The sequence below is a fragment of the Candoia aspera genome, chromosome 11 (assembly GCF_035149785.1).
Source record: "Candoia aspera isolate rCanAsp1 chromosome 11, rCanAsp1.hap2, whole genome shotgun sequence".
In the NCBI taxonomy this organism is placed as follows: Eukaryota; Metazoa; Chordata; class Lepidosauria; order Squamata; family Boidae; genus Candoia; species Candoia aspera.
The window spans coordinates 5,716,251-5,738,915 of NC_086163.1; the positions used below are offsets into that span (position 1 = coordinate 5,716,251).

Here is a 22,665-nt window from a genome sequence, read left to right on the forward strand (position 1 = left end):
TTTAAATAACAATGGGAGCTGCAGCACTAACACAGTTGGCACTTGAGAGTTTGGAAAAATACTGTTATAGAGTTTGTATAGAATAATGGCAGGGGAATGGTTAACTCCATGGGGGCGGGGGGGCAGGGAGCCACATCCCCTTACTTCCCCTTTTCAGCCAATCTGTAACATATCAATCAGTTGGAGCAAATAAAAAAAAAGGAGGCTTGAAGCTATTTGCCTTGCATTCTCGGCTTTTTGAGCTGCCAACCCCAGCTTGTGCTTTAGATAAAGAGATGACTTTGTTAAATGCTGGACAAGGAAGGGATAAAGAGTATTACAAAGCCGGCTTTTATTTTGATGAGTCCGAAGGTTGATATACAGTATGTGTACCCGCACAGGCATGCTAGGAGGCTCCAAAGCCTTAAAAATCAGAACGGCAAGGAGTAATGCTGCCCTGAGAAATAATAAGAATTCCTTTCTGTTGGGAACTGAGCTGCGATCAGAAGGGATAAGATGGGGGGCAACTGACCAGGTCATCCATGGGGATAGGGGGGTGTCAAAAAGTCACATGATCAAAACGCCACCTCTTCTTTACCTGCGTCGGGTAGGTGATAGATTTTATAAAGGGGCAGGGCTTCCATCCCACGATGAAAGCTGCCATCTTGACTTATTTGACCCCCACCCCTGCCAAAACCTCTGTCTTGGGATCAAGGGACCATGTTCCTTTTAATGAATGGAAACATCAGCTTAGCTTTAGGGCTGAAGTGACCCATTTGGCAAGTTTGCATAGAGCTCTGAGCCATTGATGAAACCAATGATGGAGTTTGCCTGACCCATTCAGCCATGCTAAAGCAAACTAAGGCTGACTTGATTAATCATGTTGGGCAGACACAGAGTTGGAAAGAGCCAGAATCCAGACTCGGGTCTTTTCCACACAGTTAAAAGATGAGAGCTCCCATCTTTTCCATGTGTGCTTGAGGAGAAAGTAGAATGTTCTAATCCATAAAGCCAGGATCACACACAATCCTAACCCCTAAATCTGGGTTATCATTTATTGCATGTTTTTGTATCCTGCCTCCTCCCGGGTTTTAATCCCTGTGCTTTGTATTTTTACACTAATAATTTTTATTTTTACTTTATTTTATTCTATCAATATGATATTTTATTTTTACTTCTATTTTAGAATGATTGTTATGTTATTAGTTTTATGCTGGTCTGTGACTGCAAACCAATAAACAAACAAACAATTAAAGAATCGTATCCTTCCCCTGTCCCAAGACTTTAAACAACAATACTATCAAATATTATCAAATCCAGTAAAACGTTGCATGTAAAAACACGTTAAAAAACATGTAACAACAAATTGGCTCATGCAATAGAATTAAATCAGAATAAATCTCAGCTAAACCCACAGCATAACTGTAATTTAAACTTCAAATTCCTACCTAAACAAAATCATGTTCACAATTATCATATGGCAGGCCAGTAATGAGGGGGCCAGGCACATTTCTGGTGAGAGAGTTCTAGAACATTGGGGCCACCACAGAGAAGGTCATGCAAATTATTTCTCATAGCCAGATCTTCCTGGCTTGCAGCTGTTTTGAGGGAGAAATTTATTTGCATTGCTGCTTGCAAACACAGTTTCTAGTAAGCATATATTTGTATCTTGTCTTGTTTTATCCTGGTTATTTTTATTATATGATTTTATTTTTCTAGCTTGATTTGTTATAGTATACACACCATAACAATTTTTAAAAAAAATACTACTACAGTTCCCGTGTTGGCATAATATGCAATTCCCAAACACATAAACACACCCTATCCCAGGGTTTCTCAACCAGGTTTCCATGGAACCCTGTGGTTCCACAAGAGGTCACTAGGGGTTCCCTGGGAGATCATGATTTATTTAAAAAATTATTTCAAATTTGGCAACTTCACATTAAAGAGGTAAGTTTCATTCTTCATTTTTAGTTTAAGAACAGTGTTAATGCATATAGACAGGCCTACCCATGAAATGAACAAAATAATCTTTAACGTCTGGCCTGTATTTGAGCCTGTGTGTGCAGGGGCTTCCCCGAGGCCTGAAAAATATTTCAAGGGTTTCTCCAGGGTCAAAAAGTTGAGAAAGGCTGCTCTACAGACACTCTTGAGACTGAATAATTTTTTTCTCCATGTCTTTCTCAAAGAACAAAGTCCCTCTACTTACAGGGGTGGAACCTGAATGCATTATTTAAGGAGAAAGAAAGAAAAATAGCATGGAAATGGAAAACAATGCTTTTTTCCACAAATACTAAAGGTTGTATATAATATTGGTATGTATGTATGTATGTATGTATGTATGTATGTATGTATGTATGTATGTATTTGCAGCACAAAAAGGATCAGATAGGTTAACTGATGTTTCCTACTACCCCAGAAGGCTAAGCATGAAAGTGAAATGAGAATGAAGGAGAAAAGGAGACTTTGAAAATAGATTCTGTTATTGCTGCAGAATTTTCAGATTGCATGAAAGAACCTTGAGATATTATTTCCTGACCTCCTCAAGTATAAAACAAACTGGATGGGCAAAATACACCAGAATCGCTGTGCTATGGGGAGGGAGTTCTCTGCAGATCAAATGAAAGATGGAAATGCTGTGCTTTCAGATCCTACAATGAAGGAAAGCAAGTCCTGGATCAATAGGCATCTCTCCTTTTCTCCCCCTACCAATCTAGGTGACACGTTGCAGGCTGGCATGGGGGTTATTGAACATGTACAACATTGCTTCCCTGAACTTTGCACCAATTTGCTCTGACACACTCTGCGTTAGGAATGTAGAAGAGTTTGCTTTGTATCTGGCTGGCAACAGATTGGGAAATTTTGCTTGCAGAGCATTGAAGGGGGGTGGTGACTCACTTTTGAAAATGTAGGAGGTGGGACTTTCAGTTTTACCTTTGAGAGTGCAGCAAAAGATCGCTGTTGGGCTCACAGCAGCGTGAAGCTCTCAGGAGAGGCTGCTTCCTCTATAGCACTTCCTGGACTGACTACGAGACAACAACATTGCACGGTTCCATGGTCAGTCCAGGAACTGGTGCAAGGGAGAATTAGCATTTCGGGAAAGCTCTGCTGTGAGTGTGCTATATTTTTGCAGTAAAAGAAAGAAAAATCCAAGACAATCCAGCCTTCTCGTATGTTTTCCAAAGTGGGGAACACCCCGCTTAGCCACAGAACCCAGTATCAAGTTTGAAGCTGGAGATCTCATTAAAAATCCAGGTAGCAGTTGGTCAGAGTTGAAATCAACTCTACAAAAGGAAAAGAAACATATGAAGTTGCAATAATTCACTTTGGGACGTCCTCGTTTGTCTAGGGAGAGAGATTTGGCACACTCTTGGCATGCCAAGAGCCGCACTGAACCCAGTGGAAGGATTCTAACTGAGGAGAAGCAGCTAGGAAAGATCTCTAAAGGGAAGAAGATTAAGAGTAGAATATCATTCTGCAGGTGTAATAGAAAAGTTAGAACACATATTCTGTTTCTGCTTCTCCTCCCCTCCTTTTTTTTTTTGGCAGAATCCATTGTTATCCAACTAGGGTGCTTATATTCCCTAGAGCAGTGTTTCTCAAGCTTGGCAGCGTGAAGATGTGTGGACTTCAACTCCCAGAATTCCCCAGCCAGCCATGCTGGCTGGGGAATTCTGGGAGTTGAAGTCCACACATCTTCACGCTGCCAAGCTTGAGAAACACTGCCCTAGAGAGTTTGTAGCTAGTTTGTTTATTAATTCATTTTTTTGACTTCCAGCCCCCCATAATCTGCTAGGTGACAGACCAAGATACATTAACATAAAACATCCAAGGAATAGAAATAAGGTGTCCAGAAATAATAACACCCCAATCCTCACCTCCCCCACAATTAGTCAACCAAAACCTGGAGGGCAGCTATATATACCACAAAGAGCTCAGTGTTCAACATCTACCAAAAGGAGGGCACGGAGACCATCAAGCCAATCTCAAACAGGGACTGTTGCAAAGAACAAGCATCACAGAAGAATGCCACCTCCATTCCTCCACCCACATCCCCTTGCAGAAGTGAGGTGGAACCAACAGCTTCTCCCAGGACAATTGGGTCAACAGTTGGGTCAATTCCAGGTGGAAAACGCCATCCTGAAGATCTCCAGGTGCCAGGTCGTATTGGGCTTTATGGGTCAAAAGTAGCACTTTGAATTGTACCTGAAATCTTGGTGTAATGTGCTTCTGGATATGTGTGCCAGCTAAAGTAGGAGTTGTAGTTCTGAAGCTCAGTGGAGACAGTCCCAAGTTCAATTCCAGAAGGTCCATGTTGGGCTTGAAACTGGAGAGCCACAGCTACCTGGCAGTGTTGACAACTTTTCTCTGACTTAGTCATGTTCACACAACACACTTAACCAGGTCAGTTAAAGAGCTAGAAGATCCATTTGTATAAGATGCTAAGCTTGGTTAGTTTTAACCTTGGTGAGTCTTTTTTTTTTTTTGGGTGGCTTAGCAGTGTGTTATGCAAGCACATAATTTATGAGTTTTGTGTATTGTACAAACCCCCAAAATGGCTAAATTAAATTAGGGTATTGCATGACTAGAGCCAATTTGGCTTAGTGGGTAAAGCATCAGGCTTGAAACCAGGAAACTGAGAGTTCTAGTCCCACCTTAGGAATAAAGCCGGCTGGGTGACCTTGGGCCAGTCCCTCTCTCTCAGCCCTAGGATGGAGGCAATGGCAAACCACTTCTGAAAAACCTGGCCAAGAAAACTGCAGGGACTTGTCCAGGCAGCCTCTGAGAATCGGACATGACTGAACAAATAAAAAAAAAAAAGCAAGATACAGCTAGTTATAAGCAGATTCCTATATTTTACCCATCTAACTTTGATTAATGGTTTCAAATTCTCTGGAGTAAGTTACTAGTCCTTAAGACGGTAGAGGGAAGTTTGAGAACATGGGATGTGATCACTCCTTCCCATATAGAGGGGTGGTTGGCTGGGCAGTAGCTTCTTTGGGATTAGAAGAACCAGAATACAGCAGGCAGACTAAGCAGAGATAGGGATAATGCTGTCGTCGTGCTAAAGAACCACACTATCATCTGCATCCTATGTTACAGTTCCATTGGTGTGCTTTGTGGGGATTTCTGAACAAGGGCTGAGCACAAAAGAGAATTTGCTAGCTGCTGGAAAGGAATCAATGGAAGTAAATAAAGGCTTCGGCAGGATCAAAGAGAGGAGGAGTGGGGGAGAGAGGGAGGGGGAGGCCTTGCCGGGTCTCTGCACAATTAACCTGCAGGCCATGCTGCCTTCCAAACTGTTTGGTCCTGGGCAATCAGGGGACGCACTCAGCATCTATTCAGAATCACAGCAGGTTGGTAATTCGTACTTAATCTTTGGTGCTTTCATTGCAAACCCCAAGCCTGGAATTTAATGCCAGGAGGGAAACAGAGTGGAGGGCTGAACCCTGTGTCTGCCCCGTTGAGGTACAAATTGGAGGTGGGGTAGGAAGCGCTGCTTTGCATCAAGTATGGCCCAGACTTTACATCTAGGAGGAGCGCAAGGACCACAGCGGGCCGGTCAACGATGCATCCATCTAGGCATCCTGCTGGGGGATGGGGTTGTTTTGTTTTCCTGTCCCTTGGGGACTTTTCTTAAAGTCACCTTAAACCTATTTTAGGGCTTACACTGCAGTTTTACACTGTGTTTCCTGCCTGCAAACACATAAAACCATACTGAGTATTCAACAGTCATGAGTCAGATAGGCCAGGGTTCCTCAACCTTGGCAACTCTAAGCTGTGCGGACTTCAACTCCCAGAATTCTCCAGCCAGCAAAGCTGGCTGGGGAATTCTGGGAGTTGAAGTCCGCACAGCTTAGAGTTGTCAAGGTTGAGGAACCCTGAGATAAGCTATCAAGGGCTGCAAAGAAGAAAATAGAAAAACTGAAGGGTGCAGGTAGCAACCCCAGCTTTGCATGAATTGGAGCATGTCAAGGATTGATGTAAACTGTTGCTCTTTTATCTGCATGAGTTCACTGTGGCTCATGGCTAAGGCTGTTTTCTCCCCATCCTTCTTACTGGCACTTTTATAGCCATTGCTAGCAGCCTTTCCACAAGCCCATGGTTCAGGCTGAAAAATAGAAAAGAGACTGTCCGTCAACTCAATGTTTCTAAATAAGCGCACTCCATTTGCCCCCATGAGGGATTTTCTTCTGGGAAAGGTGAGCAACAAGAATCTGGAAAAGGCACTGTTCTAGAAGCAAAATGTCTGCAGAAAGATTAGGACCTACCAATTTTTCTTCTGAAATGTGTTGATCTTGCTGCTCTGGATGTGAGAGATTATGGGAAGGCTGGGGAAGGAACGGAAAGGAGGGGAGATGTAAGCAGAAGGCGAGTCTATTGGTAGATTCTTCCATGTGGCAAGAAAGTTGGGAAGAAGCATTTCAAGTCATTCAAAGAGACTCCGCCTTAATGGACCTATCATAAATGAGGGTAAGAAGTTCCTTTGACAGTTTCAAGAGTCCCTGATTAACCCCTGACCAGCATTAAAGATCCATTACTGAAGTCCGTGTAGTTCTTGCATCCTTGGCCAAGCGTTGGCCCAGGATCGTCCCCCTGTGTGGGGCTTGACACTAGCAGTGCTCTATAGGATTTCCAGGAGTAAATCTTCTGGAACTAGAAGTGATTTGTGGTGGGCCCAGATCATTTCCAGATCCAGAACATTTTCTTCCATAAAGTCTCTTGAATAGTCAAGCCAGCATCGTCCAAACAAAAAAATGGAACCTTCTGGGATTTCTCTCTCTCTTCCCAGAATGGTATATTTTACACATCTGTAATGAATGCTAACTGGATTTGGATCTAGCTGGCATTAATCCATGTACAGACTTTCAGTGTATCCATGGCAGCAAGATATCTCAATTTGTTTCCACCACCGAGTCCCAAACTGGATTCTTTTTAAATAGGATCCTGAGTCTTGACCAAGAATTTCCAAATGAATCCTTGACCGAAGGATCAATTCGTGTTCAAGCAGCACCTTGGAGAGCTCCATGCAGACCACTTGCTCTTCAGCATGAATGTGGTCATTTTGAACCAAGATCAACTGATAACAGAAAGAGAGCTTAAGTTTAAAAAGTAAAAAGATTGGAAAAAGAAGAAACATACTGTATATTAAAATAAGGAATAACCTGAAGGAAGAATAAGAGCATCATGTGTGGATCAGGAGTAACTTAGGTTAGGCTTGTTCAAATAGGTTCTGGCACAATATAATGGCAATACCTAGAAACGTGACTTTCTTTGGGCACTTGCAAGAGGATGATAGCGAGAGGGTGATATAATCCTGCTTCGGGCTACCAGGTGTGTAAAAACCAAGGGGGGGTCATGAGGTCAGTGTGTGGAATCTTACAGAAAGGGCAAGATGGAAGTACGCAGTCTGGAGACTTGGTTTCTTGGACTTCATATGGACATACTCACTTCAAGATGGAAATGTCCTTATGCCTTCCTTCTAATATTGTGGAGGCTAGAGCAAAGAAGTGGGCTAGGAAGAATGCACTGCAGTGGCTTAAGCAAGTGAGAAAGACAAAGGTATTTGAGTGGCGAGTGGCTTGGGCTTAATCCCTGGCCAATAGAGTCTGGAAGAGCCCTCCTGATTTTTTTTTGAAAATGTTTGCCTGGGGCATTTTATAAAAGTTCAGCATTGGCTCAAGACCACTTCTTCTTAGAAGGCCCAGGGCAGACCCATGTTTTAGTAAGGCCATGCAGTGATTCATATCTTAAGGGAAAAGGGGATGTCAGAGTGCACAGGGATGCTTGTGTAGTACCACTCAGCAACTCCTTGAAGCAGCTGTTTTTAGATCCTGAGTTCATGCAGCTGCAGTGCAATCCTGAGAAAAGATGCATTTGGTTTGAGGAATTGCAACAGTCCCATCCACAATGCTCTGAATCACCTCTTCCCTTCCAATCCCAAGCATGATCCTAGTTTTTTACAGCCTAATTCTTTCAGCTGACACCCTGTAAGTACTCAGGCCCTTATGGAATGGATAAAACCAAGAGACCGATTTTAAAAAGCAATATCCTAGTATGTAATTCTCAAGGTTAATAACCTGGAGGCTTCCTAATTGGTGAAAGTGTAGCAATTGCTCTTCCAATAGGACATTTAATCCCAAAGTCTTCCCATACTGATTCCTTTACTGAAGTCTTCCTGTTACCAAAGAGAAAGTTTTGTTTATATTTACTATGATGGATGGGCAAATATCTGTCACTGCAAAACAATATCCTCATTGATTGTTACTGAGAAGGGGATCATTCCAAGGGCAGACCCTGTGACCAATTTCTGCTGAAACAGGCAACTTCTCATACTAGTTTGCTCAATTCTATTTCGGTGGAGTCTCCAGCTAGGTGATAGCACTTGACTGACCTTGGCTTATCTCAAAAAGCTAAATGGGGTGAGACATGGTTAATGCTTGAATGGGGGATTGCCAGGGAAGCCAGACAGAACTAAGGGCTAGATTGAGAAGTTGGGGACAGGGAGGAGAGGAAGAAGGCAATGGCAAACCACTTCTGAATTCTTCTCAACAAACTGATTGATTATGTGCCATCAAATCGTTTTTGACTCCTAGTGACCACATAGATAGATTTTCTCTATCTCTAACCTGTCCTTTCAAGTCCCCATCACCACTGTAACTGAGGCCATCCACCTTGCTGCTGGTTGTCCTCCTCTTCTCTTTCCTTCCACCTTTCCCAGCATTACAGCTTTCTTCAGGGAGCTGGGTCTTCACATAATGTGTCCAAAGTAGGATCATTTGAGCCTGGTCATTTGGGCCTCGAGTGAGAACTCTGGATTGATTTGTTTGATGATCCATTTGCTTGTTTTCTTGGCTGTCTGTGGTATTCTCAGGAGTCTTCTCCAACATCACAGTTCAAAAGCATCAATGTTCTTCCTATCCTGCTTTTTCAAAGTCCAACTTTCACTTCATAGAGTGTCACACAGAACACCATTGCCTGCACAATTCTGATCTTGGGCATCCTGGCATCTGAATATCTTTTTCAAGGCCTTCATGTGCTAGTTTGTGGTATATTTCTTGACTGTCCCTTTATTGTTGATGGTTGAACCTAAAAGGCAGACGCTCTCCACCACTTCAATATCTTCATTATCAATTCTAAGGTTGGTTGTTTTTCTTGTTGCCATTAGTTTAATCTTCTTTATATTTAGTTTTCTTTATTTCTCAGCAGCACCCACTTTTTCATCATTCTAGGCAAGACATTCATTTTTATCACAGAAATTCTCCTCAGCAATGACAATTGTAATTTCTCCCATCCCATGTCTTTAATTTCATTCCGTGTCTTAACATAATTATTTTGAAATGAAATACAATTCATATTTGTCATACCCAGATATTTTACTTTCTTCTAAATCTTAAAACCCATTTTATTCATCAGTTCTGTTTGATCCTCTATTTTCATGTTTTTTGTTAACATCTTCATCTTCTGTTGACCTTAAAACCTGCTATTGTACAAATTCTTTTAGTTTTCCCATTAATGTTTCAATTCCCTTTAAAGGATCTTCCAAAACCAACATCAAGTCATCTGCAAAAGCCCTTAACTTACAAGTTTCTTTTTCAATCTTTACTTCCACAATCCTCTCATCTTGTCTTATATCTCTATTCAGTATTTCAAGAACCAAAATAAACAAGAGAGGAGACAGTGGGCATCCCTGACTTGTTCCTTTTTGTATCTCACAAGGCTTTGTTAAATCTCCATTAACAATTATTTGTGCTTTCTGTGAAGTATATACTGATTTTACCCATTTTATAAAGTTCACTCCAAAGTTCATACCTTCCAAAACTTTGAACAAGAAAGCCCAGTTCACATTGTCAAAGCCTTTTTCTGCACCTAAGAAAACCATTGCAGCTTGTTTTTCATTATGTTACTCCAAATATTCCAAAATGTCCCACACATTTCTAATATTGTCCTTTAATAGTCTTTTAGGTAAAAAGCCACACTGATCCTCATGAATAAATTCTTGCCAAATTATTTTCGGTCTATCGGCCAGAAACATTGTAAACAACTTGTAGTCATTAGTCAATAATGATATCGGCTTATAGCTTCTTGTTAGTCAAATCTTGCCCCTCCTTAAATATTAATGCTATATTAGCCTCTTTCCAACCCTCTGGCATCTTTCCTCCCTGTAAAATAGAGTGCATCGCATTTTGTAAAGGTTACAAGAGTTTTTCCTCAAAACATTTATAATAAGAACCTGGGAATCCATCTGGTCCAGACTGAATCCTTTTCTCCTGGTTTAATCTTTTTTTATACCTTCAGAAACTTCCCTTATTGTTATAGGTCCATTCATAATCTGTTTCTGTTCCTCTGTAATCCTTGGTAAATTTTGTTTCTTTAGGTATTCATCTGTTTTTTCCAGAGAGAAGTCACTTGCTTTATACAAGCTGGAATAATATTGATGAAATGCTTTTTGCATGGCCATGCTATCCGTGAATACAATTTCTCCCTCCTGTAGTTTCAATATTATTTTCTTTTCTTTTTCTTTTCGTATTTTATATGCCAACCACTTGCCTGGTTTGTTTGCAAACTCAAGGGTTTTTTTGCTTTACATGGTTCATTTTTATTTCCAATTCTCTTACTGTTAACAGAGATAACTGTCATTGTGAAAGCTTAATTTGTTGAGAAATCTTCTCTGGAAATTTCTTTAATTCTTCTTCTTTTCTCGTTATCTCATCCAAAATAGCTTGCATTGCCTCTTGCCTCTTCTTTTTGAGCTCACTATTATATTGTACAAAATAACCTCTGATAAAAGCTTTACTTGCCAAACCATTCTTAAATCAGCACCTTTATCTAAATTATTTTCAAAAAATTCTTTTAATTTCTTTTTACAGTCCTCCACTATTGTTTCTTTCCGTAGCAACATTTCATTTAATCCTCATCTAAAAGAACTAGATTTCCTTTTACAAACCAAACTCACAGGATTATGATCTGAAAAAGTCTTTGGTAGTGTCTCTACTTTAGAGACCTTAGGAGACAAATTCTTTGAAATCCAAACCATATATTTTCTTGAAAAGGAACTGTGTCTTTCAGAAAAGTATGTGTATTCTCTTGAATTGCCATTTTTCTGTCTCCATATATCAACAAGCCCTAAATTGTTCATCAAATTAAAAAAAAAACTTTTGGTGACTTGCCTTGAGTGACTTTAATATTCTTTTTCAGAAGTTCTGTCCAGTTGTGGGGAGATCACTCCATTCCAACCCCCCATCAAATACCAGTTTTCATAAGAAAAACCTAATAGTCTCTCTATAAGTCCTTTATAGAACAGTACTTTATCTTCATAAATTCCCAATACCAGAGTTTTAGGTAAAGGTAAAGGTTTCCCTTGACATTAAGTCCAGTCGTGTCCGACTCTAGGGGGTGGTGCTCATCTCCGTTTCAAAGCCGAAGAGCCGGCGTTTGTCCGTAGACACTTCCGTGGTCATGTGGCCGGCATGACTAAACGGAACGCTGTTACCTGCCCGCCGAAGCGGTGCCTATTAATCTACTCACATTGGCATGTTTTCGAACTGCTAGGTTGGCAGGAGTTTTAGTCCCATGCAAATTAATTTCCACCCCAACAAATCTGCCATGCTCCTCAGTCAATACAAATTCTGGTTTTAGTTTGGAGTTTATATACAAAACAACTCCATTTCTTTTTTTAGTTCCTGTGAAATAAATTCTTCACCCACATTTTTATAAATCAATATTTTATGTCCTTTTTCTAATGTGTGTCTCTTGTAGGCAAATTATATCTTGTTTTAATTTTTCAAATAATGATTTTTTTTCTCTTCTGAGGAGCATTTGCTCCATTTATAGTCCATTATTTTATATTTTTGTAAAACTATGTGCCATATTTATGCCACCGTCTCAAACATACTGTTTAAAGGCACTTCGAATTTATATTGGAAATGTGAACAATCAGAAGGGACATTTTATCTTGCTTTATGGATGTGTAAAAAAGCTAGAAAGTTTTGGATTCAAATACATACACTGATTCAGAGGATTTTAAAGATTAATATACAATTGAAAACATAGGCTTTCCTTTTGGGACTGATGGATAAACAGCTGGAAAAATGTCATGGAACTTTGTTTTTGTATATGATAACCACAGCGAGATTATTGTCTGCACAAAGATGGAAAGATTTGGTAATACCTACAATGGAGGAATGGCTGGTGAAGATGTTGGAACTTGCTTAGATGGCCAAATTGAGTTCTTTGATCAGAGAAAAGACAATATCTACATTTATTGCTGACGAGAAACAGTTGGAAGTTACTTCTTTATATATTTCTTTTCTTTTGGTTTAACTTTCTTCTTTTTCTTTTTCTTTTTTGCACTTTCTGTTCTTCCTTTCTATTTCTCCTGCTCTCTCTGAGTTTAGTTTGTATTTGCTTTTTCTATTGTAATTAAAATTTTCATATATACAGTATACACACACACACACACACTTTATATACTGTATATACTCTGTGTGTGTTTGTGTATATATATATATATGGAAATAGACTAATTTAAGGGCTTTGGATCCAGATTCTAAGTGGTGATAGCTGCTCCAGCTTTTTATTCTGCAGGCTGAAAAGTGAATAGAAAAATTGGAAGCCTAACCAACATGAAGAACAGTTGGGAGAGGTTGATCCCAGCCTTGGTCCTGGCTGCCCTACAAAGGTGTAGACTTTGGCACATGCCCAAGGATCCTAAATTGTGATGCCAGCCTTGGCAATGAATATCTTATTTTGGCTGCGACTGTATTGCCAACCACCATTTTGCATCTTCTGCAATATCTAAGACCTGGCATTGGGGGGGGAAATGGCAAGTGGCATGAAACAACCATGGAGATCATTCTAAAAACATGCAGCCAAGCAGCATCAATATTGGGGAGAGTTTTTGAAAAAAGAAACCTCAGAATTTTTTTTAAAGAATCTCCCTGGAGAAATTTCAGCTCAAGGCTAGTGAGAAACAGGTCAAGATAATAATCCACCCGATTGTCTTTTCTTGGAATCTTGCTTTATTTTTAATTTTCATTTCTCCATACCAGCCAAGATCTTCTTTCCTTGTCTTTTGTTCTTGTCCCCAGCCCAAACCCCTTGTAATCTGAACCATGAGAGCAGGATAAGCTATATAAACAAATCCATACAGTAATACAGTGTTTGGGCTAAGCGGCTGTTTAGCATACAAACCCTTTCCTCTTTTGCTCTGAACATCCTGGGTGAAGAGTTCTCTTGGCCAGAACTGAAGAAGTTGCTCAATTAAGAGGCTATTTTAAGAGGCTATTTTAAGGAGGAAGCAGATGAGGCTGTTCAGTGTTCAAAACAGCTTCAATTGTTGCTGACGTTGCATCAGAAACCTGATGTAATACAACCTGACTAGTAGTAAATGTGATACCTGATGCCACCTTGTCTCCCTCTTTGAAGGTCTACAGGGAACTTTTCCAAACCTGTGGACCTCCATATATATTGTGTTTCAGCTCCCATTTCCCCTCCCAGGCAATATGGCTTTTGGAAGAAATGCAAGCAAGAGAATGCAGAAACTATTGGTACTAGACCAGAATAGTTACAAAGCAGAGTAAAGTAAAGCAGAGTAGTTACAAAGACATTGGGTGTAATATAGCCCATGTTTAATTAACTTTAGGGACGCTCCAAGCCAAGCTAGGTGGCAGCACCAAACCAATCTTGACTGATCTCCAGAAATTAGTATACCTGAATCTGGTTAGTGTTTGGATGAAAGACTGCTGAAAATATGAGAATTCCAGGCTCAATTAGGAAGTAAAAAAATCACCATCCTGGCAGTGGGAAACCATATCTGTAATAGTGCCAAGAAAACATCACGATTTCAGTCTCCAAGGGACAAACTCAATGTGAGAACATCTTTTCCTGCACAGAGCACTTAATCTAAACCAGAACAAGGCTTGGTCTTTGTATTTTGTTGTGGGTCTGAGACCTCCAGTTGTCCTCACTTAATGGTGGGGTCATGACCAGTTCTCACAGCTTCTGTCAGATACAGAGAAGTAGTAGCACATGTGGGCTTCCACATGCATCAGTCCCATCATCAGGAATGGGCAGGATGGTGATTTGCTGTCCCCACAAATCACAATCAGTGTGTGCTGGCAGTGGCATTCTTGGTTCACGCGGAACCTCATGGAATCCAACATTCTGGGATGGGGAGTCTTGTGCCTAATGGCCATTGTGGAGTCAGAATGGTGGACTAGATGGGTCTTTAGCTTTTAAACAGCTTCAGAGCTTTTTTGCTGCTCTCTACTCATAATGCTCAAGGCTAGCTTTCTCCAACTTGATGTCCTCCAAAAATGTTGGTGTAGCACTCCCATTGTTGACACCACCGTCACATCTTGAGAGAGGGTGGCAAGTTAGGAAAGGTTGCTATAGGTCCCCTTGGTTGCCAGCCATCCTGAATTAGCTTTGTCCTCTGGCCCTCCGGGGGCCCTTCCAGAGTGCAGTTCAAAGGCAGCTGAAGGGATTGTGGGCAGAATCAGAGCAATTGCTTGGTTATTCATCAAAGTCAAATGCTAACAAAATGATTTCACTCTTCCATTGCTAAAAAAAAGTTTCTCTCTCTCTCCCTGCCGTGCACCTCACCCTTTAGTGTATTCTAAATCTGTTCTTGATCTGCATCCTCCCCATCCTTTTAGGGGGTCAACCTATGAGCTTTGCAGAAGACAGCTGGGCCCTTTTGCCGTTTATGTCCCAGCCATTAACAAAGGCTCTCTGATCAGAACATTGCTTGGTCACATGAGCTCGGCCCTCCTTTGTTTCTCTTTTGGAAGATGCATATTGAGAGACAATGGAAACCAGCTGGGTCTCCCCCCACCCCGATCTTCAGATATTCTACTCCATCAGCCAGTAATAAGCAGAGCCTGGTACTTGCTGCTCTTAACACTTGTGGCGGTCTGGACCATACATGTCATGAATACAAATGAGCCCATCAGTAGCTTTGATTTCTCTTGTGAGATCAGCTCTTTCCACATTCATGCTAAGTGTAGCTTGAACAGCTGTCTGTATTTTAATATTTGCACTCTTTGAAGGCATCAGCCCACACCTTGATCTGATCAGCTTCCAAAGCTGATAAGACATCCAGTCTTCCACCACTCCTTTGCACCTCCTTTTTCCAATTTCCTGTCACCCATTACTTCTGTCTGGGGATGGTCTCATCATCAATTTTATAACGGCAAGATGCAGCCTGAGACTTCCCATCTCTAAAAGCCTTGGGTAAGGCTTTCAGACTTCTCCAAACATGATTCCTTCTGAAAAATTTTTTTTCCATGCAATGGAAACAAAAAGGATTAAACACACTTTTTTTTTTTTTGGATGCCTTTGAGTCAGTGTTGAGTTCTGACAACTGCTTGGGCTAGTCCCTGCAGTTTTCCTGGAAAGATTTTGGAAGTGGCTTGCCATTGCCTGCTTCCTAGGGCTGAAAGAGAGTGACTGGCCCAAAGTCACCCACCTGGCTTTGTGCCTAAGGCAGGACTAGAATTCATGGTCTTCCTATTTCCAGCCTGTTGGCTTAACCACTACACCAGACTGAGTCCATTGAGACTTACTTCTGAGTAAATTAGCTATAGCAAGTGGCAACATCTAGGCTTGTTAAAAGGCTAAATAATGTTGGAGTCTGGAGGACTATATAGTTGGATAGAAGCTGTTGATTGGGCATTGGGTTTTTCTTGTTTGTTTGTTTTTATCTGTTCACTTGTGTCTGATTCTCAGAGACTTCCTGGACAAGTCCCTGCAGTTTTCTTGGCAGGTTTTTCAGAAGTGGTTTGCCATTGCCTCCTTCCTAGGGCTGAGAGAGAGGGACTGGCCCAAGGTCACCCAGCTGGCTTCCTGCCTCAGGCAGGACTAAAACTCACAGTCTCCCTGTTTCTAGCTCAGTCTCCAAGCCACTACACCAAACTGGCTGTCTTGCCTGCCCTTAGCAGGATCTATGTTTCCATCCATGCATCCATGCATCTGTCCGTCCATCCATCCATCCATCCATCCTTAGCTCTCCTTCAATTTAAGAGTGCTGGAAAAGAAAGAGACTGGGAAGGAGGCAATGGCAAACCACTTCCAAAAAATCCTCCCAAGAAAACTGCAGAGACTTGTCCAACACCAAATAAATACATAAATAAATAATAAGACAGGGAAAGGGAAAGGGAAGAGCCCAGCAAGAGAAGAATCCAGGAGATCCAGGAAATTAAAGCTTGGTCTCTACAGCTGGAAAGTAAGATTTGAAAACATGTTAAATAACCCCAGTGCCCCCAGAAGGGTTCAGCCACCTTGGTCAGTTTCCTTCCAAAGTCCCAGATGAGCTGGGGATGATAAGCGCTGGAGGGGGCCAACCAGCTTCATGGTAGCTCCTTCATGGTAGGAGTTCACAGATCTTGGTGTCTTTGTCCTACCTCCTCCCCTCCCCTCCCCGCCCCTCCCCGCCCCTCCCCTCCCCAAAGCCTGTACATTGATTTGTTTTGCTTAATTCCCCCTGGAAAGGTTGCAGGTCCAGACACCACCTTGTGTTTGTACCAACGTGTGATTGCCTCCTGCAATCCATCTGTTTACTCCTCTAAATGAAAATTGCTGATGAGTCGTAGTGGCACAATTCCCGCTTGCTGTTACTACTGACTTCACCTTACCAAATCCTGTGGTTTAAAAAAAAAAAATGAAAAGAGGGCAGAAGAAGCTGAGGTGTAGCTTAGCATTACAATTCGCCTCCAGGGCCCGAGCAAACTTTCTTGCCTGAACCCTCCTAGGTGTTTGCAAGCTGTAAAAAGGGACAGTGTGTTTGCCCTATTTATCATGAGCGACAATCACACTTCTGCTCAGCACTGCATCTTTCCTTATTCTTGCAAAGCTGGGTGAGGATAGAAACAGGACCTTTGCTCCATTTTGGGCTTCGTTAATGCCCCAAAGCCAGTCAGCTTTGCCCAATATTTCCCGCCTTCACTCAGATGTCATGCGGCAAATAAAAATTGGGCCAAACAATTGGAGGATATGATTTGGATGGCAAATGCATCCAGCAAAATGCCTGTTTGAAATGTGCTCGTTTGTGCATTCTAAACAGAGAGAGGGAGAGATTATGTACAATGCAGAATTGAAGTACAACTTTAAAAAAACATATAAATGTTAACACAATACATACAGAACAGAACAACAGATAAAACATTTAATTAATCAATTAATATCATTGAGTTCCCTGCCTGCCATTCTCCTTTTCTTTCCAACCAGGATGATCAAAGGGGCTGATAATGGGGGGGGGGGAGATGGATGGATGGATGGAAGGAAGGAAGGACGGACAATTTCATCATGATATATGCATGAATGGTAGAATCATTTTAAGACAGTTCAGAAGACCCAACGAGGCACAGCTTCCTTTCTTCTGACTCTTTGTTCCCATGTTCCTTGGCGTTCACCTTGCAGCTAAGCAGGGGTGTTTGTGTAACACACATAAAAAGGGGTGGAGCTTCGATCACTCAATTGCACCTGCCATCCTGACTTTTTTTGACCCCTCCTGCAAACCCCCTATTACCAAGCCTAAGTACATGTACCAATCAATTACAGAACCTCAACATGGGTTTTGATGTTACATGAAAAATCTGTTTTAATTTTTTAATGACCCAAATCTCAGGCTATCTCTGGATCTCAGGAGATTCCAGCGTTATTACATGACAGCTTAGAGGTAAGGTTGCCAAAATCTCACAAAGTGAAATCTCAAGAGATCTGGGCCAAGCTTGCTTGCTTGCTTGCTTATTTATTTATTTATGATTGGATTACCATGTACCAGCTGCCTGAAAAGGTCACTGGCCCCCACTATAAAGTTTTAAACAGGAGCTCTGGGCCTTTCATTTTATTTATCTGTGTACTGAGTGCATTTGATGGCAAGCCCAGCTCCTCTTCAAGTCCATCTTCAACTGTTATGAATGCTCCAAGATCCTCTGGAGAAAAGCAGGCAAAGTTTCATGGGAACTGGAGTGCACTGATTGTTTATGGATGCTTATTACCTCTCTCCTTTAGCTGCTAATCTTCCCTAAGGGTTGGGCAGAGGAGGCTGAGGGACAATTAGGGGCCAGAGAGATGTGAGAGGAGGTGAGAAAAACAACATAGCAAGGAAGAGCAGAGACGTGGCATTGCTCTCCCTTCCCACTTTCTCCATAGGTAGCCAGAGGGCCTTTCAGAATTTCCAGGGAAGACCATCCCTAATGACTACAGTGCAGATGTTTCTGCAGAAATGTGGGGAATCCTGAAGGTTGGGAATTTGGGGACTTGCAGTTGGCACATGTTTGGTGAACACCACACCACTTTAGGGAAGGTTACTCTGATCCAGGTAGCCAAGCTCCTACTGTGGGCCGGAGTCATTGTGTAAGACAGGAGGCCATATAACTCCTGTAAGTAAACAAACAAAGAAACAAAAATGCTACCACCATTTTGTCTCTAGGATACCAAGAACAGTATCCTTTCTAGATGAGAAAAGCTCAAGGAGACCTTCTGGATTTTCCTTTGGATCATTGGAAGTGGTGGACGGTGCAACTGCTAACATTTGTGTTTTCTGTTGCACATCTTTGGATCACTCAGCAACCTGCGTGGCTGTTCATATTTTGATTTTTTTTTAAAAAACTAGTAGAGGGCTTCCCTTGTGATATCTTCCTTGGCTTCAGTGAAAGCATAGGAGGCCAGGGAAGCTGCAGAGCAGGGGGAGGATGATGGTGTCGTCAAAGACAGGACATTCACACCATTCCTTGGCCACTTCAACAATGAAATAAGTGGGAAAAGACTGCATTCTACCCATGAGAATGTTACTTATGAACCCCATAGGGGTGAGAGGTTTTGAGGAGGCTGAGAAAGAAATGGGGGGGATGCTAGACATAAGCAATCAGCGAATGAGAGTGGGCTGTGGCAGCTCAGTCTGAAAAAACAAAGAAACTGACTTTTTAGGACAGTCTATGCAGAGGCAGTGGAAAAGTGATTATTCTGGGTGTGAGTGGTTGAGATTATTGTTAGTTCTTCTTTGTTTGGGGTGATATTGTACCTTTTAACCTTAAATACTGCCCTGGGATTTGGCAAGCTTCTTGGAGTTGACAGATTGGAGCAGCATAGAAATCTGTGTAATTAATAAATAATCATACGAAAATGGTTAAGTGCAAAGATGCACTTCTTCACCGATGTGGCTTCCTTGGAAAGAAATTTCAGAAGCAAATTTCTAATGGAATAAAAAGGGCCGGTGGGGGGCAGCTTCTGCACAGCATTCATAAAAGACACACGGGGTATCAATTTTATTTTTGATAAAGCACTCTCTTCCTCCAACTTAACAAGCTTTTTGTTTTCTCCCTGCCAAGGATCATCCATGAAGATGGCTTTTCTGGAGAAGATGTGAAGCAGTACAAGCCTGTGGTCTATAGCAACACTATTCAATCCTTGGCAGCTATTGTCCGCGCCATGGACACGCTGGGCATAGAATACGGTGATAAGGAAAGGCGGGTGAGTCACAGTCTAGATAGCAAAGAAGAAACGGTTTCAGTTCATAAAACCTTGTCGGCCTCATGATCCTCAACGGTGCATTTCTTAGGGGGAGTATTTTTATGCGAAGGAATTGAGAACTTTCTCCGCTCGGTCTGTCAGGCTGAATGTTGCCCTGCAAGTATGTTTCCAATGGACGTACCTGAAATTATGTATTGGGTGCTGTCGTTTACAGAAACTTCAGCTGCCTTGCTCATCTTGACAATATAAGAGGTTGGTTTGGAGCAAAATTCTCCTTTAAAGCTCTCCTTCTTGATTTGGGGCCCTAGGTTTTGTTAGATCAGAACTCAGTCCTCCCTGCCCGTGCTGGTAGGGGATGATGGGACGCATGGCCCAAACAGGAACATCTGCATTATAACCAGTGAAATCAAATAATGTAACTTGATTTGCAGATTTTTTTTTTAAAAAAGCAGAAGGCCTCTCCCACCTCCCAAAATAGCACTTTAATTAATGCTTGCCAGGAAAAAAAAACAAAAAAACAGGTCAGTGGTAGGGTTCAACCAGTCTGCTTTTTGCTGATAATTGGTGATTACTGGCAGAAAGCAAGCCAGCTGTAGCATCACAAGGCAGGCCTGTAAAGAGGGGCTTGAAAAAGTGACATCAGTGTGGGGTAGAGGTTACTCAAATTTGTCCCACTTTATTTTGGACACCCCTGGGCTAACCTCCATCTGGGGACCAAAGGTGGAAGATGATTCCTTTAAAGCAGTGTTTCTCAACCTTGGCAACTTTAAGATGTATGGACTTCAACTCCTAGAATTCCCCAGCCAGCCATGCTGGCTGGGGAATTCTGGGAGTTGAAGTCCACACATCTTAAAGTTGCCAGGGTTGAGAAACACTGCTTTAAAGGATTGGCTTTGAATGGGGAATGGCCAAAAAAGGAAGTTATATCAGGGGGTACATACAAAGCAGGAGAATCATATTAACCAGGATATTATTCCCTGTGCAAGTGAACACCCCACACACCTCCCTATAACAGAAGACAAACATATTAATGGGAGGGATGTTCTAAATTAAGAATTGTTGGGTCAGTACCAGCTTGTTTCAATACAATCTCTCAGTATGTACTTCTTGGTTGGTTTGCCTGAATTTCCACATTACTCTGGAAAAAGGGAAAACAGAAGCTGCATGAAAACATGCATTTAACTTTTCCACCAGCATTTAGCTGATGGACTATGGACCTATAGAGGAGTGGAGGACCTAAATTCGTTGGGGCAGAAGAAGCATTTGCTGTGGCTGTACAGAAATCCAATGCTCTCTGTTTTCATGCTCAAAGCGACTTATCTCCAAGTAAATGCCAATAGCTCTGTGCAGATCTTAGCTGAATTGCTGACACAGTTCCATCCCCTTCAGATGGCTCAGCTGTGTTCTCTAATTATGGGGGTTGTTTAGCTGTGAACTTATTCCTGGAAGCACCAGCAATTATCTTCATCTTGGTCCACTGTTTCTTTATTATTCTACTGCAGTTTGGCATGCAGCGTTGTGCTGCGAAACAGCCGTCGTTCCCTGCAGTCTCTGGTGGGAATTTATGCTTTGTGGTCCTAGCCAAGTTTGGTTCACACCTGCCCATAAACCACAGGATTTCTCATCCAGGGATGGCTCGGCGTGAATGGCCCCTGGCAGAACATGTGAACTGTCCCTGGGGAATTGGTTTAGTAGCCTCAGAAAAATAATGATTGTGGTCCTTGGCATTATATCTTCCCTGAACCACTGCCATAGGCTCTTGACATGGCTGTCATCTGGTCATGGAGAGGCATGAGGTTGAAGAAGTTGGCATTTGGGAGGTCAAAGGGAAAGTTGGGGAGATGAATCTTCTATTGAGGGAGTGGTGGTGGTGGTGAAGAACCGGCCAACCCCTGTCAGGTCCTCAGGTATTTTTCTGGTCCATTTCTCAGGTGTTAAGTTTTTGCATATAATGCTTAGGGAGTTTTATTCCATGGAGGATGGGATGCTAGAGGGGAGAGACAGATGGAGGGTCTACATCTGTGTTTCTCAACCTTGGCAACTTGAAGATGTGTGGACTTCAACTCCCAGAATTCCACAGCCAGCATGCTGCCTGGGGAATTCTGGAAGTTGAAGTCCACACAACTTCAAGTTGCCAAGGTTGAGAAACACTGGCCTACATGATATAACAGTGTCTTTCTCATGGGTTGGGGCCATGACTTCCCATAACTCTCAGCCAGCATGCCTGGAATTCTGGGAGCTGCAGTCTTAACACATCAGGTTGAGGAAGATTGGTTTAAGTTATTTGGGGGTGCCACCTTTCTCTCTTGTCCCAAACTGTCTTTCTTTTCCTAGTGATGAAGAGTTCAAGGGATGTTAGGGCACCTCAATTTGCTCCTATCCCTTCTAAAAAATAATTATTGTTTAAGTTCAAAAACATCAGAAAAAGAAAAAAAAGGAAAGGAATACATATGCTTACATAAAAAATACACACGTAACATTATAATCCCTAACTCATCTTTGTTATTTTATCTTTTGTTGTTGTTGCGTAAGGTTTATACTAAGGTGAAGGCTGAAAATAAAATGCAGAACATGAGAGTTGGAGTTGTGATATAAACAAATGGATAAAAAAAGAGACCAAAATACGCCACAATGGAAAAATTGTATATATTCGTAACAGAAGTCAACCCAAATTCATGCAGGAAGGGCTTCCTTATATATAACACATTACACAACAGGGCAAGCTAAGACATTTAAAAGATATTTTGTGGAGAAAGAGAGAAATTGCTTTAAAAAATAATTCAGATGGCTTAAAGAGAAATGAGCAATAATCCTATGTGTTTGAAGCATTGCTTAAAAATATTTAAGTAGCAGTTAGGGGTTGGGGAACAAAAAAAAAGAGAAAACCTGGAAGAAATAAAAGGGGGTGGGGTCTACATGAATGCTTTTTTTCCTATAAAGTTCTTTTTTAGTTTTATGGGGTGGGGGGTATTTATAATTTGTTCCTATTTCTGCTGCAAGCTATTCCATCAGATGTAGGAATAGAATTGTCGGGGGAAGAAAGCACCATCACATTAGAGTTGTATTGTGGGTGGGTGGGTTTTCCCATCACTGTTCAAAAATATTAAGGGCACTGAAGCAGCCTGCCCTGTAGAACACCTTTCCCTGGAGATCCGGCAGGGCCCCCACCCTCTGCAGCTTCTGAAAGGCCGTAAAGAGCTGGCCCTTCCC

General features: G+C 41.8%; 1 protein-coding gene across 2 annotated transcripts in view; it reads left to right on the forward strand.

The window, feature by feature from the left end:
• The window catches only part of GNAO1 (G protein subunit alpha o1), a 199,594-nt gene that overhangs the window by 70,027 nt on the left and 106,902 nt on the right, over positions 1-22,665 (forward strand). For both annotated transcript variants that reach the window (XM_063313157.1, XM_063313156.1), the window contains exon 3: positions 19,314-19,455. In XM_063313157.1, the coding sequence (XP_063169227.1) occupies positions 19,314-19,455 (142 nt within the window). The remainder of the gene's footprint in view (positions 1-19,313; positions 19,456-22,665) is intronic.